The following is a 13,144-nucleotide window of genomic DNA, read 5'->3' on the forward strand; positions in this document are numbered from 1 at the left end:
CATGTACACTTCAGCTTTCAAAATCAGATGGAAGCTACTCATCCTTTTTGGCAAAATAACTACTCGGTTACTTAAAAACTCCTTTGGGAGAGGAGCATGCAGGGGCTACAACGACCCCACCCTGCCAGAGGCGGAAAGCGTCCTATTCTGGAAATCTGGGTCGCTCAGTCTCCCGCAACAGTTACAAAGATGACAGTCTACACAAATCCATCTCCAGCGGGCCGGGCCCTTTGACTGGCTGGGTAACAGGTTTGTTGTTACCACAGTGTGTTGTAAAAATTCTCATGACGAAGTCCAGGGCCTTCGGAGAAAACACAACTTTTTTCCAGACATTTTGGCCAATCTGAAATGGACTCTCTGTTCTAATGACTGTGAACTTGCCCAGTGGAAAAAGTGACTTCTTGAAACAACTAAGGAAAACAAAAGTCCTTCACTCTGATGTAGAAAAAGACACGAATTGGGCTGGGTAGAGATTGACCTTCCTTTCCAATTAGGCATTAGTCTGTAGGATCTTGGTTTCATCAACTGCACTAACAGAAGTAACAACTCTGAGTTGCTACGAAGATTTAAGTGGAATATGTCCCTTAAAATGCCCCACATGAAGACTAACACATAGTGTTCAGCCAATCAATGTTAGCTTCCTCTCCTCATGAAATTACAGCTAACTAAATTTACCATATGCTGTGTGAAATGTTGAAGATTCAAAGATAAATAAGATATATGCTCAGTCCCTATGCAGCGTTTGGTACCCAATAAATAACTATATATAAGGGTAGGCAGCTCAAAGCCTGTTGGGTGACTTCCCTTGTTAGTCTAGTGGCTAAGACTCCAGGCTACAAATGAAGGGGTTCCAGGTTTGATCCCTGGTCAGGGAACTAGATCAACACATGCTGCAACTAAGAATTCCTATGCCATGACTAAAAATCCCACATGTTGAAACAAAGACAGGAGATCCCACGTGCTACAACTAAGACCTGGCTCAGCCAGATTGAAGAAAAAAAATCTCTTGGTAGAAACATACATGTAACAAACAGTTATTAAAGTAATCATCATAAACAAATAATTGTGATATAATATGAAAAGGTAGGCACAGGGTGCTATGAGACCACAGAGGAAGGACTCTATAACACTTTTTAGGAAAACTGGGGAAGAATGACCAGGGGATGGTTTTGATGAATGAATCAGTTCAGTTCAGTTCAGTTCAGTCCCTCAGTCATGTCCAGCTCTTTGCGACCCCATGAATCGCAGCACGCCAGGCCTGCCTGTCCATCACCAACTCCCGGAGTTCACTCAGACTCACGTCCATCGAGCCGGTGATGCCATCCAGCCATCTCATCCTGGGTCGTCCCCTTCTTCTCCTGCCCCCAATCCCTCCCAGCATCAGAGTCTTTTCCAATGAGTCAACTCTTCACATGAGGTGGCCAAAGTACTGGAGCTTCAGCTTTAGCATCAGTCCTTCCAAAGAAATCCCAGGGCTGATTTCCTTCAGAATGGACTGGTTGGATCTCCTTGCAGTCCAAGGGCCTCTCAAGAGTCTTCTCCAACACCACAGTTCAAAAGCATCAATTCTTCAGCTCTCAGCTTTCTTCACAGTCCAACTCTCACATCCACACATGACCACTGGAAGAACCATAGCCTTGACTAGATAGACCTTTGTTGGCAAAGTAATGTCTCTGCTTTTGAACATGCTATCTAGGTTGGTCATAACTTTCCTTCCAAGGAGTAAGCGTCTTTTAATTTCATGGCTGCAGTCACCATCTGCAGTGATTCTGGAGCCCAAAAAAATAAAGTCTGACACTGTTTCCACTGTTTCCCCATCTATTTCCCATGAAGTGATGGGACCAGATGCCATGATCTTCGTTTTCTGAATGTTGAGCTTTAAGCCAACTTTTTCACTCTCCACTTTCACTTTCATCAAGAGGCTTTTGAGTTTCTCTTCACTTTCTGCCATAAGGGTGGTGTCATCTGCATATCTGAGGTTATTGATATTTCTCCCGGCAATCTTGATTCCAGCCTGTGTTTCTTCCAGTCCAGCGTTTCTCATGATGTACTCTTCATATAAGTTAAATAAGCAGGGTGACAATATACAGCCTTGACGGACTCCTTTTCCTATTTGGAACCAGTCTGTTGTTTCATGTCCAGTTCTAACTGTTGCTTCCTGACCTGCATATAGGTTTCTCAAGACCACCTGCTTCAGGTCAGGTGGTCTGGTATTCCCATCTATTTCAGAATTTTCCACAGTTTATTGTGATCCACACAGGCAAAAGCTTTAGCATAGTCAATAAAGCAGAAATAGATGTTTTCCTGGAACTCTCTCGCTTTTTCGATGATCCATAGGATATTGGCAATTTGATCTCTGGTTCCTCTGACTTTTCTAAAACCAGCTTGAACATCTGGGAGTTTACAGTTCACGTATTGCTGAAGCCTGGCTTGGAGAATTTTGAGCACTACTTTACTATCGTGTGAGATGAGTGCAATTGTGTGGTAGTTTGAGCATTCTTTGGCATTGCCTTTCTTTGGGATTGGAATGAAAACTGACCTTTTCCAGTCCTATGGCCACTGCTGAGTTTTCCAAATTTGCTGGCATATTGAGTGCAGCACTTTCACAGCATCATCTTTCAGAGTTTGAAAGAGCTCAACTGGAATTCCATCACCTCCACTAGCTTTGTTCATAGTGATGCTTTCTAAGGCCCACTTGACTTCACATTCCAGGATGTCTGGCTCTAGGTGAGTGATCACACCATTGTGATTATCTTGGCCGTGAAGATCTTCTTTGTATAGTTCTTCTGTGTATTCTTGCCACCTCTTCTTAATATCTTCTGCTTCTGTTAGGTCCATACCATTTCTGTCCTTTATCGAGCCCATCTTTGCATGAAATGTTCCCTTGGTATCTCTAATTTTCTTGAAGAGATCTCTAGTCTTTCCCATTCTGTTGTTTTCCTCTATTTCTTTGCATTGATGTCCGAGGAAGGCTTTCTTATCTCTTCTTGCTATTCTTTGGAACTCTGCATTCAGATGCTTGTATCTTTCCTTTTCTCCTTTGCTTTTCACCTCTCTTCTCTTCACAGCTATTTGTAAGGCCTCCTCAGACAGCCATTTTGCTTTTTTGCATTTCTTTTCCATGGGGATGGTCTTGATCCCTGTCTCCTGTGCAATGTCATGAACCTCATTCCATAGTTCATCAGGCACTCTATCTATCAGATCTAGGCCCTTAAATCTATTTCTGACTTCCACTGTATAATCATAAGGGATTTGATTTAGGTCATTCCTGAATGGTCTAGCGGTTTTCCTTACTTTCTTCAATTTAAGTCTGAATTTGGTAATAAGGAGTTCATGATCTGAGCCACAATCAGCTCCTGGTCTTGTTTTTGTTGACTATATAGAGCTTCTCCATCTTTGGCTGCAGAGAATATAACCAATCTGATTTCGGTGTTGACCATCTCGTGATATCCACGTATAGAGCCTTCTCTTGTGTTGTTGGAAGAGGGTGTTTGCTATGACCAGTGCATTTTCTTGGCAAAACTCTATTAGTCTTTGCCCTGCTTCATTCCGTATTCCAAGGCCAAATTTGCCTGTTACACCGGGTGTTTCTTGACTTTCTACTTTTGCTTTCCAGTCCCCTATAATGAAAAGGACATCTCTTTTAGGTGTTAATTCTAAAAGGTCTTGTAGGTCTTCATAGAACCATTCAACTTCAGCTTCTTCAGCATTACTGGTTGGGGCATAGACTTGGATTACCATGATATTGAATGGTTTGCCTTGGAAACAAACAGAGATCATTCTGTCGTTTTTGAGATTGCATCCAAGTACTGCATTTTGGACTCTTTTGTTGACCATGATGGCTACTCCATTTCTTCTAAGGGATTCCTGCTCGCAATAGTAGATATAATGGTCATCTGAATTAAATTCACCCATTCCAGTCCATTTTAGTTTGCTGATTCCTAGAATGTCAACATTCACTCTTGCCATCTCCTGTTTGACCACTTCCAATTTGCCTTGATTCATGGACCTGACATTCCAGGTTCCTATGCAATACTGCTCTTTACAGCATCGGATCTTGCTTCTATCACCAGTCACATCCACAACTGGGTATTGTTTTTGCCTTGGCTCCATCCCTTCATTCTTTCTGGAGTTATTTGTCCACTGATCTTCAGTAGCATATTGGGCACTTACTGACTGGGGTAGTTCCTCTTTTGGTATCCTATCATTTTGCTTTTTCATACTGTTCATGGGGTTCTCAAGGCAAGAATACTGAAGTGGTTTGGTATTCTCTTCTCCAGTGGACCACATTGTGTCAGACCTCTCCACCATGCCCGCCCTTCTTGGGTGGCCCCACAGGGCATGACTTATTTTCATTAGCTACCCCACGTCTGAGGTCAGGGGCGGCAGCCTAGAGGAGCTACCCCGCGTCCGAGGTCAGGGGCGGCGGCCAAGAGTGCCAGGCCTGGGTGGCCCCACAGGGCATGACTTAGTTTCATTAGCTACCCCACGTTCGAGGTCAGGGGCCGCAGCCTAAAGGAGCTGCCCCACGCCCAAGGCTGGGGTGGCGGCCAGGAGGAGCGACCCCAGGTCCAAGGAGCGGTAGCTGCGTGGGCACCAGAGGGCCTAGAGGAGCTATTCCACACTCAAGGTTGGGAGGGGCGGTGGTGAGGAGATACCCCTTGTCCAAGGTAAGAGAAATCCAAGTAAGATGGTAAGTGTTGCAAGAAGGCAGACACACTGAAACCATAGTCACAGAAAACTAGTCAATCTAATCACACTAGGACCACAGCATTGTCTAACTCAATGATGGATGAATAGACAAGTTCAAATAGAGCAGGGAAAGGAGAGGATGGTGGTAGAAAAAGGCAGAAGATACAAAATGTGTAAAGGGGAAAAGAAATATAGTGGGAAAGGTAGACTGTAAAGGACTTCCTATGTCATCCCAGCTTCTGGGCTTCAACCAGTTGATGCCAGACTTCAATGTGCTAAAGAATCATTCAGGGACACCGCTAAAATACAGGTTCTAGTTCAGTGGTGTGTAGTAGTACCTGAGATACTGCATCTCTGGCAAGTTCCTATGTGATGTTGGAGCTAACGGTCCATGGACCATGCGAGTGGCAAAGCTTAGGCAAAACAGACTTAGATTCCATGCGAGTAGCAAAGCTTAGGCAAAACGGACTTCGGAGAGATTCTTAGAGAGTAAATCTAATTTGCTGTTGTTGTTCAGTCGCCAAGTCACGTCCGACTCTGTGACCTCATGGACCGCAGCACACCAGGCCTCCCTGTCCCTCACCATCTCCCGGAACTTGCCCAAGTTCATGTCCATCAAATGATTATATTTATTTATGAGGAAACTCATTGGACTACAGTGTGAAGGATGGACTGGAGTTGCAGGTACTCAGAAATTCTTACTTAACGGAGATCACCACACTATCCCTAATAACCTAACACCAGAGAACTGTGGACTGTCAGCATTTGAATGGCCTTAGAGATTATGAGGTTGAATTCTGTCTCCTTACAAAATATGAGAGAACTTTTACAAGGTGAATAGAGCTCCCCAGGGTCAGATAGCTAGTGGTGTCAGAGCGGGGGGTTAGGAACCCAGATATTCTAACTAAAATTTATTTAACCATGTTTTTTTCCTGCCAACTTCCTCACTTTAGGACATCAACTTATGTCCAGAGTTGAATCACTAGAATTATGAAGAAAAAAGAATCTTCAGCCATTCTGAATTATGGAGGCCGTGGTTTAAGAGCCAGGTTAGGAAACCTCCTATGTTGGTAGGTCACTGGGCAGAATTTCTAGGTGTTAGATTCCATGTGGCTCTTCTTTCTGTCCTGTCTCTTAGAAAACATGTCAGAAAAACAGATTCTCTTGTGGGCAAGTAGGTTAATATCCACCTGCTCTTGGTGGGTGCTCCAAACCTGCTTCATAGCTATAGGAATGTTTGGATGGAGCAGAAAGATGGAGAGAAAAGGGAACTGACAAAACTTACATGCATACTATGTACCATGTACTTACACACATTTTGATTTAATTTAAATTCTTACAAGGCCCTTATAAAAACACATTTTTATTTCACACTTCAGGAAAGAGAGGGTCCTAGAAGAGAAAAGAATTCATGAAAAAAAAGAGGAAATAGTGAATGGAGGCAACAGGGCTAGAAGTATTTGGGAAACAGAGAAGCATCCAGAAAAGCAGAGTCATTTTAGTTATCTCTAATATGTGTGGGTCCTGGTATCCCAGGGAAACAGCAGGATAGAGTGAAAACACAGACACTGCGAGGGTTCCAGATGAACAAGCAGGACTTTGAAGAAAGCCACTTCTAGGCTAAGAGGGATCTGATTAAAAAGGTTAAAGTAGCACCAACCAGATGCAGTGTTCTGAGCTTGCAAACAGGATCTTACTCCACAACAGGAAGTAAATCCTGTCTGCTCATGCAATCACATGACTGCTGTTTTATCTGCCCAACAAGTAGCTGACACATTGAGAATAGAGCTGACTTCAGTCTTTCTTAGCACTTGTGGAAATGGAGAGGCAACAGAAAAAAAAAAAAATGCTATTAACCATGCCATCTCAGCAAGAATTTTACTTAGACCTAGTAAAGATGTGATTTTTTGAGAATCTTAGCAGTTAAAATGTTTGAACTCCAATGGCCTAAGGGAAGACTGTGATACAGCCAACTCTGAATTAAGAACAGTAAAGTCATAAAAAATGTCATCCCCTTTAAAGGGATAGGGTTAAGGTTTGTAAAAATTCAGTAACAAAAGACCAAAAGCATAAGTCTTATTTAAAGGCTTATAGAATACGTCATCTTTCATTTATCCCTTATGCCATAATAGCAATTCAAACTAATTAACCTAAGCACATGCTGACCCTGTGCTAAACACTAGTAATGGATTATCTCATTTTAATACTCATAACTCCATAATGTAGGTATGGCTGCAATTAAATAGAGGAAGAAAGGAGAAGCTTTTCTTCTAACATGTCAAAAACAGATCCAGAAGGTGGACAAATCCCCATTGTGTTAATGGTAACGTTCAGGGAGGATATATATATTGCTCATGGATGCCCGGGGCACATGACCACTCTCTGCTAGTACCACCATACTATTCATCTGGAAAACGCTTGCTTGGGTAACAATTTCTCAGCAGTCATCTGTTATTACCTCCCTTTTGCAAGCTCCCCATCATTTAACCAATGTTGAAATGAGTCTGTAAAACATGCCTTAAGGGGGCCATCTGGCAGAAACCTTCCCCACTTCCTTCAGGGTAGAACATTTCATCACGTCCATGAACAGTCTAGACACAGCTTCTAGAGGCCAAAGCTTGATATCAAATCCTGCTAAAATGAGATTTTCCGCACCCAACTCCACTGGTCTTACTTGGAATGGGCAGGGCTCTGATGAAATGCATGCAGAATTTTGCTTTGTGGGGCTATGGACACTGGGAAGAAGGTGAGCTGCCATATATTATCTCATCTCCCTTCGCACTGCCTGGGATATAGAGACCTCTTCTCTGACCTGGGCTCAGAGACACTGTAGGGGTAGAAGCTACAGAGTCCAAGCCACCACTACTATGGAGACCTTTGGATCATTACGGAGGAGGGAGATCTCTTTAGTCCCAAACCATAGTTACCCATGCTCGGTCATCGGCGTGATGGTCGCAGCAACAAGACCTTGGAGCTTCTTCTTTGGGGAGGCCATCGAGTTGCTGAAATGTCTGGAAAACATATAATGTCCTTCCTGTCTTCAAGAAATGTCAATTAATGATAAAACTCTGGGGCAAAGTCCATTCCTACACAGTTTAGAACTGTGAAAAATGCTTACAAGTGTACAAACACAGAGCAAATGAGAGGAATGTAAAATGTGAGAGCTTTACACTGTAAAGGAGGAAACTATATTTTAAAGACAGGAGAGATGGAGACAAGAGGGTAATGTTCTAGGAAAATACCATTGGAAAGGACTCCCAGCTTATCTATACAGATGACCAAGGCAGTTTGAAACCTCAGAGAGCAGGGATGAAAAACAGCAGAAGAAAGAATATGAACCGAATTCAGCAAGGTCAAATACATTACTCAGGTTGAAATATGGTCAGGAGAAAAGGGACAGTCTTATGTCGTTTCATAACTTCATATGATTGAGCAAGAATCTCCCCTGAGACCAGTATTTAAGCCTTAAAAGGCTTCAGTGTGAGCTACATAATTATCATTAGATTTACCTAACTATCCTTTCATATTCTAGTTTTAATCAGTTTTTCCCTGTTTCCCTGGCTTTAGTAAATCACATCGCAAACACTACATTTACCTCTTCCCCACTAGACCAAGCTCCCCCATGACAGGAAATAGATTTCATTTGTCTTTGCTTTCCCTGAACTGACTGCTCTGTTGGACACCTTGTGTTCAATTAAAAAGTGATGGATATGTGAGTGATTGGGCTTCCCTGGTGGCTCAGATGGTAAAGAGTCTGCCTGCAGTGCGGGAGACCCAGGTTCAATCCCTGGGTCAGGAAGATCCCCTGGAGAAGGAAATGGCAACCCATTCCAGTACTCTTGCCTGGAAAATCCCATGGATGGAGGAGCCTGGCAGGCTACAGTCCATGGGGTCCCAAAGAGTTGGACACAACTGAGTGACTTCACTTTCTTCTTTCTTTCTATGTGAGTGATTGAATGAGGTGTCCAGATTGTAGCTGGATGATTACTTCCACAGAGATCTCTGCTGAGACAATGAACCTCGTAAACACTCATTTGGGGTAAAGGGATCCCTCACCACCTGGCTGAGAATGTACCTGCTCATAACCAGCATAAAAAAGCCAAGAAGTTGCCCAAAACAGGCAATGAGAGGCATCAAGCATCCTGGTTAATAGCCTAGATTCCACAGGAGGCTACCTGGTTCATCTCCCACCTCTGCCATTTAACTAGTTACAGAGCACTATTAATTTTTGAGCTGGAGGACATGAAAATTTGAAGCCACACATGCAAAGTCTAACAATTGAAGAAGAAAATAAAACATAATCAGAGTATTTGGTGACAATTATACAAAAGATGTTTGACTTGGTGAAAAGTTAGTGATGTCTATAATTAACAAGAGAGAGTATATTATAGTTCTGAAGTGAAAGTGAAGTCGCTCAGCCGTGTCCGACTCTTTGCGACCCCTTGGACTGTAGCCTACCAGGCTTCTCTGTCCATGGGATGCTCCAGGCAAGAATACTGGAGTGGGTTACCATTTCCTTCTCCAGGGAATCTTCCCGACTCAGGGATCGAACCCGGGTCTCACACATTGGTGGCAGACGCTTTAACCTCTGAGCCACAGGGAAGCCCCATTATAGTTCTGAGGTCACTTTTAAAAGCCCAATGCCAGACTCCCTGGTGGTGCAACAGGTAAGAATCCACCGGCCAACACAGAGGACATAGGTTTGATCCCTGGTCCGCGAAGATTCCACGTGCTGCAAAACAACTAAGCCTGTGCACATCCACTGAGCCTGAGCTCTAGAGCCCCAAAGCTACAACTAGAGCCTGTGCTTCACAACAAGAGAAGCCACTGCAATGAGAAGACTGCACACCCACAAGGAAGAGTAGCCTCCCCTTGCTCACCACAACTAGAGAAAGTCCATGCACAGCAACAAAGACCTAGTGCACCAAAAAAACACCAATGCCCACTATGCTTAAATTTGACCCACATAATGTAATATTATGGACTATCCTATTGTGTTTATTTTTTATAACTGTTAATCTCATCTTCCCAAATAGGAGCATAAACTTCCAGAGTACAGAGATCACTTCTTCTACTTTTTCTGTATCCCCTAAGATCCTGGCTCAAGTGAGCTCTTGAAGCTAGAAACAGGGCAGAGCAAGGACAAAAACATGAAAGGGTACAGGTGGCAAAACATATTGTTTTTGTGGCTGGCCAATGGTGATACCTCCCCTTACAAATAGATACATCCCTGGTGAGCTCGGCTCCTGAAATTAAGCCCAAAGCCTTCGAGTAGTTTTGCTCTGTATTGAAGGGCAATAAAGGGAACCTTACCAGATATAAAGGATACTAGGATTTCTCTGACTTCTCCTAGTTTGAAGATGACACTAAATCCTGTTGGAAGTTTTGAAAGAGAAATGTAATCACCTGGCCCATGGGGAAAATGCAAGGCCAGGAACACAGGACCCTGTCTACCCCAGAGGAAGGTCTGAGCACCAAATGATGCTGACACTGTGTCCACTGCACACCGTCAACTGCACGCATCCTCCTCCTGCACGCATCTCAACTCAGGACAGCCTAAAGCAAACCTGCCATCTGATCATCTAAACACTGTCTTCGTTTGCTCCTTACACTAGCAGGGTTAGAGCTCTAGGTCTGGAGTCAGACTTCCTGCATCCACATCCTGGCTCCACCACTTACAAGCTGGGTGACCTCAGGACTACTCTTTAACCTCTCTGTGCTTCAGGTTCCCCTTCTGTAAACGGGGATAACAGTAATCACTTTTCATAGGGATGCTGAGAGAATTACATGAATAGTCTTGCTTGCTGACTATAGGAGAGAATAGGCAGCTTTCCTTTATCAGCACGTTTCCTGTCATCTCAGCTCCGTCGGCACCACCTCCCCAACACTGGCTACTCTTTTCTATTCAGGGACTAAGTCATTTCCTTTCCATCTGTTATCTTCTTTCCCTGCAACCCTTCCTGCTCCCCTTAGTGTCCCTCTCATAATTTACACATCGTTAATCACCTCTTATCTAGACCAATGGGCACAACTCCATATTAAAGGGGCTCAAGAAGGTTCAAGAGATAAAAGTTCAGAGAGCTAGGTTCCATATCAAGTCTCCTAGAGGCCGTACACTCTAGATTTCCATATTCTTGTGCTTTTAGCTGCATTTATTTCATATTTAGGGCAGTTACAAGGATATTCTTAGGATGGTCAAAAGCCTGGACTGGCAAGATAGAAAGACTTATCTATCTATCAATGTCTCAAATTAAGTGCACTTAAATACAGCTTGCTTTGTTAAAAAATATGAGGCTTGGGATAAGAGTTGGGAATCACTGTCCTAACTCCAACTCTCTTCTCCAACATAGGCAGGCTACCAGATTAACCTAGTAGCTCAGACATTAATGATCTTGATTTGGCCCTGCTCAGAAAACACTAATTAACTTCTTCCTGGCTTCCATGGGACAAATACCCAGTTTCCTGGTCTATTGTCTCTGTAGAGATCTCCCCACACCTGAAGTGCCCCAGTCCAACTGGTCCCTGGTGCTCTGTTGCAACCTACCTTGTCCTGGCTCGCCTGTTCTCCCACCCAGAATGGCAGTATCTCCCATTTCAGCCCCTTCAATATAACCAACTTTTGGAACTCACCTTAAATATGAGAGGACATTCTCTGATCCCCTAAATGAAAATAATTTCTTACTCTTTAGAATTCCCTCAAACATTTGCTTTTCACTAAAAACTACATCAGAGATAGGTAGTTCTGGCTCTTCTTTTCCAGTGTAAGCCGTCAGGGGGCAAGAACGGTTCAAAAATTTATCTTTGTGCGGAGCAATACACTAAATAAATGAGCAGTTTGTTGGCTTTAGAAACCGTGAAAATGCTTCAGGAAGTGAAGTGAAGTACAAGTCGCTCAGTCGTGTCTGACTCTTTGCGACCCCATGGCCTATACAGTCCATGGAGTTCTCCAGGCCAGAATACTGGAGTGGGAAGTCTTTCCCTCCTCCAGGTGATCTTCCCAACCCAGCGATCGAACCCAGGTCTCCTGCATTGCAGGCGGATTCTCTACCAGCTGAGCCACAAGGGAAAATAAATGAGCAAAGTTTACTGGCTTTGCAAACTGTGAAACTGCTTCAGGAAGAGATGGAGTTAAAAAAAAAAAAAATCACAACCATGGTAACTGAGAATGATCCATGTTTTGTAAATAGGAGTATTTAGAGTATCATTACTTAAACACTTATTACTCTCGAAATCTAACACCTCTTTCCACAGACAAGAATCCTTAGTGCAAATAATTCAAGCTGCCTAAGTCAAGCTCTCTTAAAAGAACAAAGTTTAAAAAAATCGCTGGGGGAGGAAGAGGAAGATGCAGTTCTAGGCGTGGAGAGTCACTCGAAAGACAGAAATAGAGAAACTAAACACACAAAAATGCAGAAATACAGCGCCCATCAAATGAAGGGACTGGATCCCACTTAATCCCTAAACTCTCTTCTCCCCAGTGGCTCACTCTGATCATTTTAAAAAAAGGATCCTTGAGGCCCGGCTCTGCGGTCTGGACAGAACCTAGCGGAGTGGGTCCCCCTTCTCGTCCGTCCGTCCGTCCGTCAGTCCGGACACTCCCCCCGGGCCGGGAGGGTGTCGCGTTCACACTCCCCCAGACTCCATTTTCCAGCTCCCGGCCTTGACCTTTGCGTCCGGCCGTCACTGTCTCACCCACCCCCGAGTCCACTCCCCGACGCCCCTCTGCGCTCATTCCCTGTCTGTCGGTCTCCATGCGTCCGTCCGTCGGTGCGTCCGTCCACGCCGCCCGGGCGCGCTCACCCAGCCGCCGCGAGGCCGCCTGCGCCGCTGCGCTCCGGCTCCCAGGGGCGTTCTTTACCGCTGCAGCCGCGCACCACGTGCCCGCCCCGCCCGGCCCGGGAGCTGCAGTTCCGCCCGCGCCGCCCGCGGCCCAAGGCCGGGCGCACAGGTGGAGTTCCCTCTTCCCGGGGTGCCCCCGCCAACGCCGGGGTCTGGCTGCCCACAGGCGCGCAGCTCCGGCTCCCCAACAGTTGTGAGCACCTGGGTTCTCCGAGCGCGCAGTCATCCCGTCCGTCCTGCACCTCTCCTCAGGTGCAGCCACACCTATCTTCTCTTTTTCTTCTGCTGGGCCGGTTCTTCCCCTTCTGGGCTCCTTTCTGTGTTAACCGGCCTTCTGCCCGAGGCCCTGCAACAACGGATTTGGAAATTCGTGCTGCTGTTCTAGAAGCGTGCTGAGAACACTGCCTGCCCCTTGGGGATTCCCTGATCTTCCAGCTCCAGCTGCTGCCCCAACCCCGAAGGTTCTCCTGTTAGAAAGATACACCTAGAGATTGTTGTCATACCGAGTGAAGTGAGTCAGAAAGACATATATCATATGTTGCGTTTAAGTGGAATCTAAAAAAATGGTAAAATGAACTAATTTGTGAAACAGAGACAGAGTCATTTAGAGAAC

At 44.8% G+C, this 13,144-nt stretch overlaps 1 protein-coding gene across 1 annotated transcript in view; it reads right to left on the reverse strand.

Annotated features, from left to right (window-relative positions):
- The window catches only part of NPL (N-acetylneuraminate pyruvate lyase), a 45,030-nt gene extending 32,487 nt beyond the window's left edge, over window positions 1–12,543 (reverse strand). The window contains exons 1-2 of the mRNA XM_040263844.1: window positions 12,493–12,543; window positions 7,620–7,703 (exon numbers count right to left, since the gene is read on the reverse strand). Coding sequence (XP_040119778.1) covers window positions 7,620–7,687 — 68 coding nt within the window. The 5' untranslated portion in view covers window positions 7,688–7,703; window positions 12,493–12,543. The remainder of the gene's footprint in view (window positions 1–7,619; window positions 7,704–12,492) is intronic.
- Between the last annotated feature and the right edge of the window lie 601 nt (window positions 12,544–13,144).

Source organism: Oryx dammah, unplaced genomic scaffold, assembly GCF_014754425.2.
Source record: "Oryx dammah isolate SB20612 unplaced genomic scaffold, SCBI_Odam_1.1 HiC_scaffold_21, whole genome shotgun sequence".
Classification (NCBI taxonomy): domain Eukaryota; kingdom Metazoa; phylum Chordata; class Mammalia; order Artiodactyla; family Bovidae; genus Oryx; species Oryx dammah.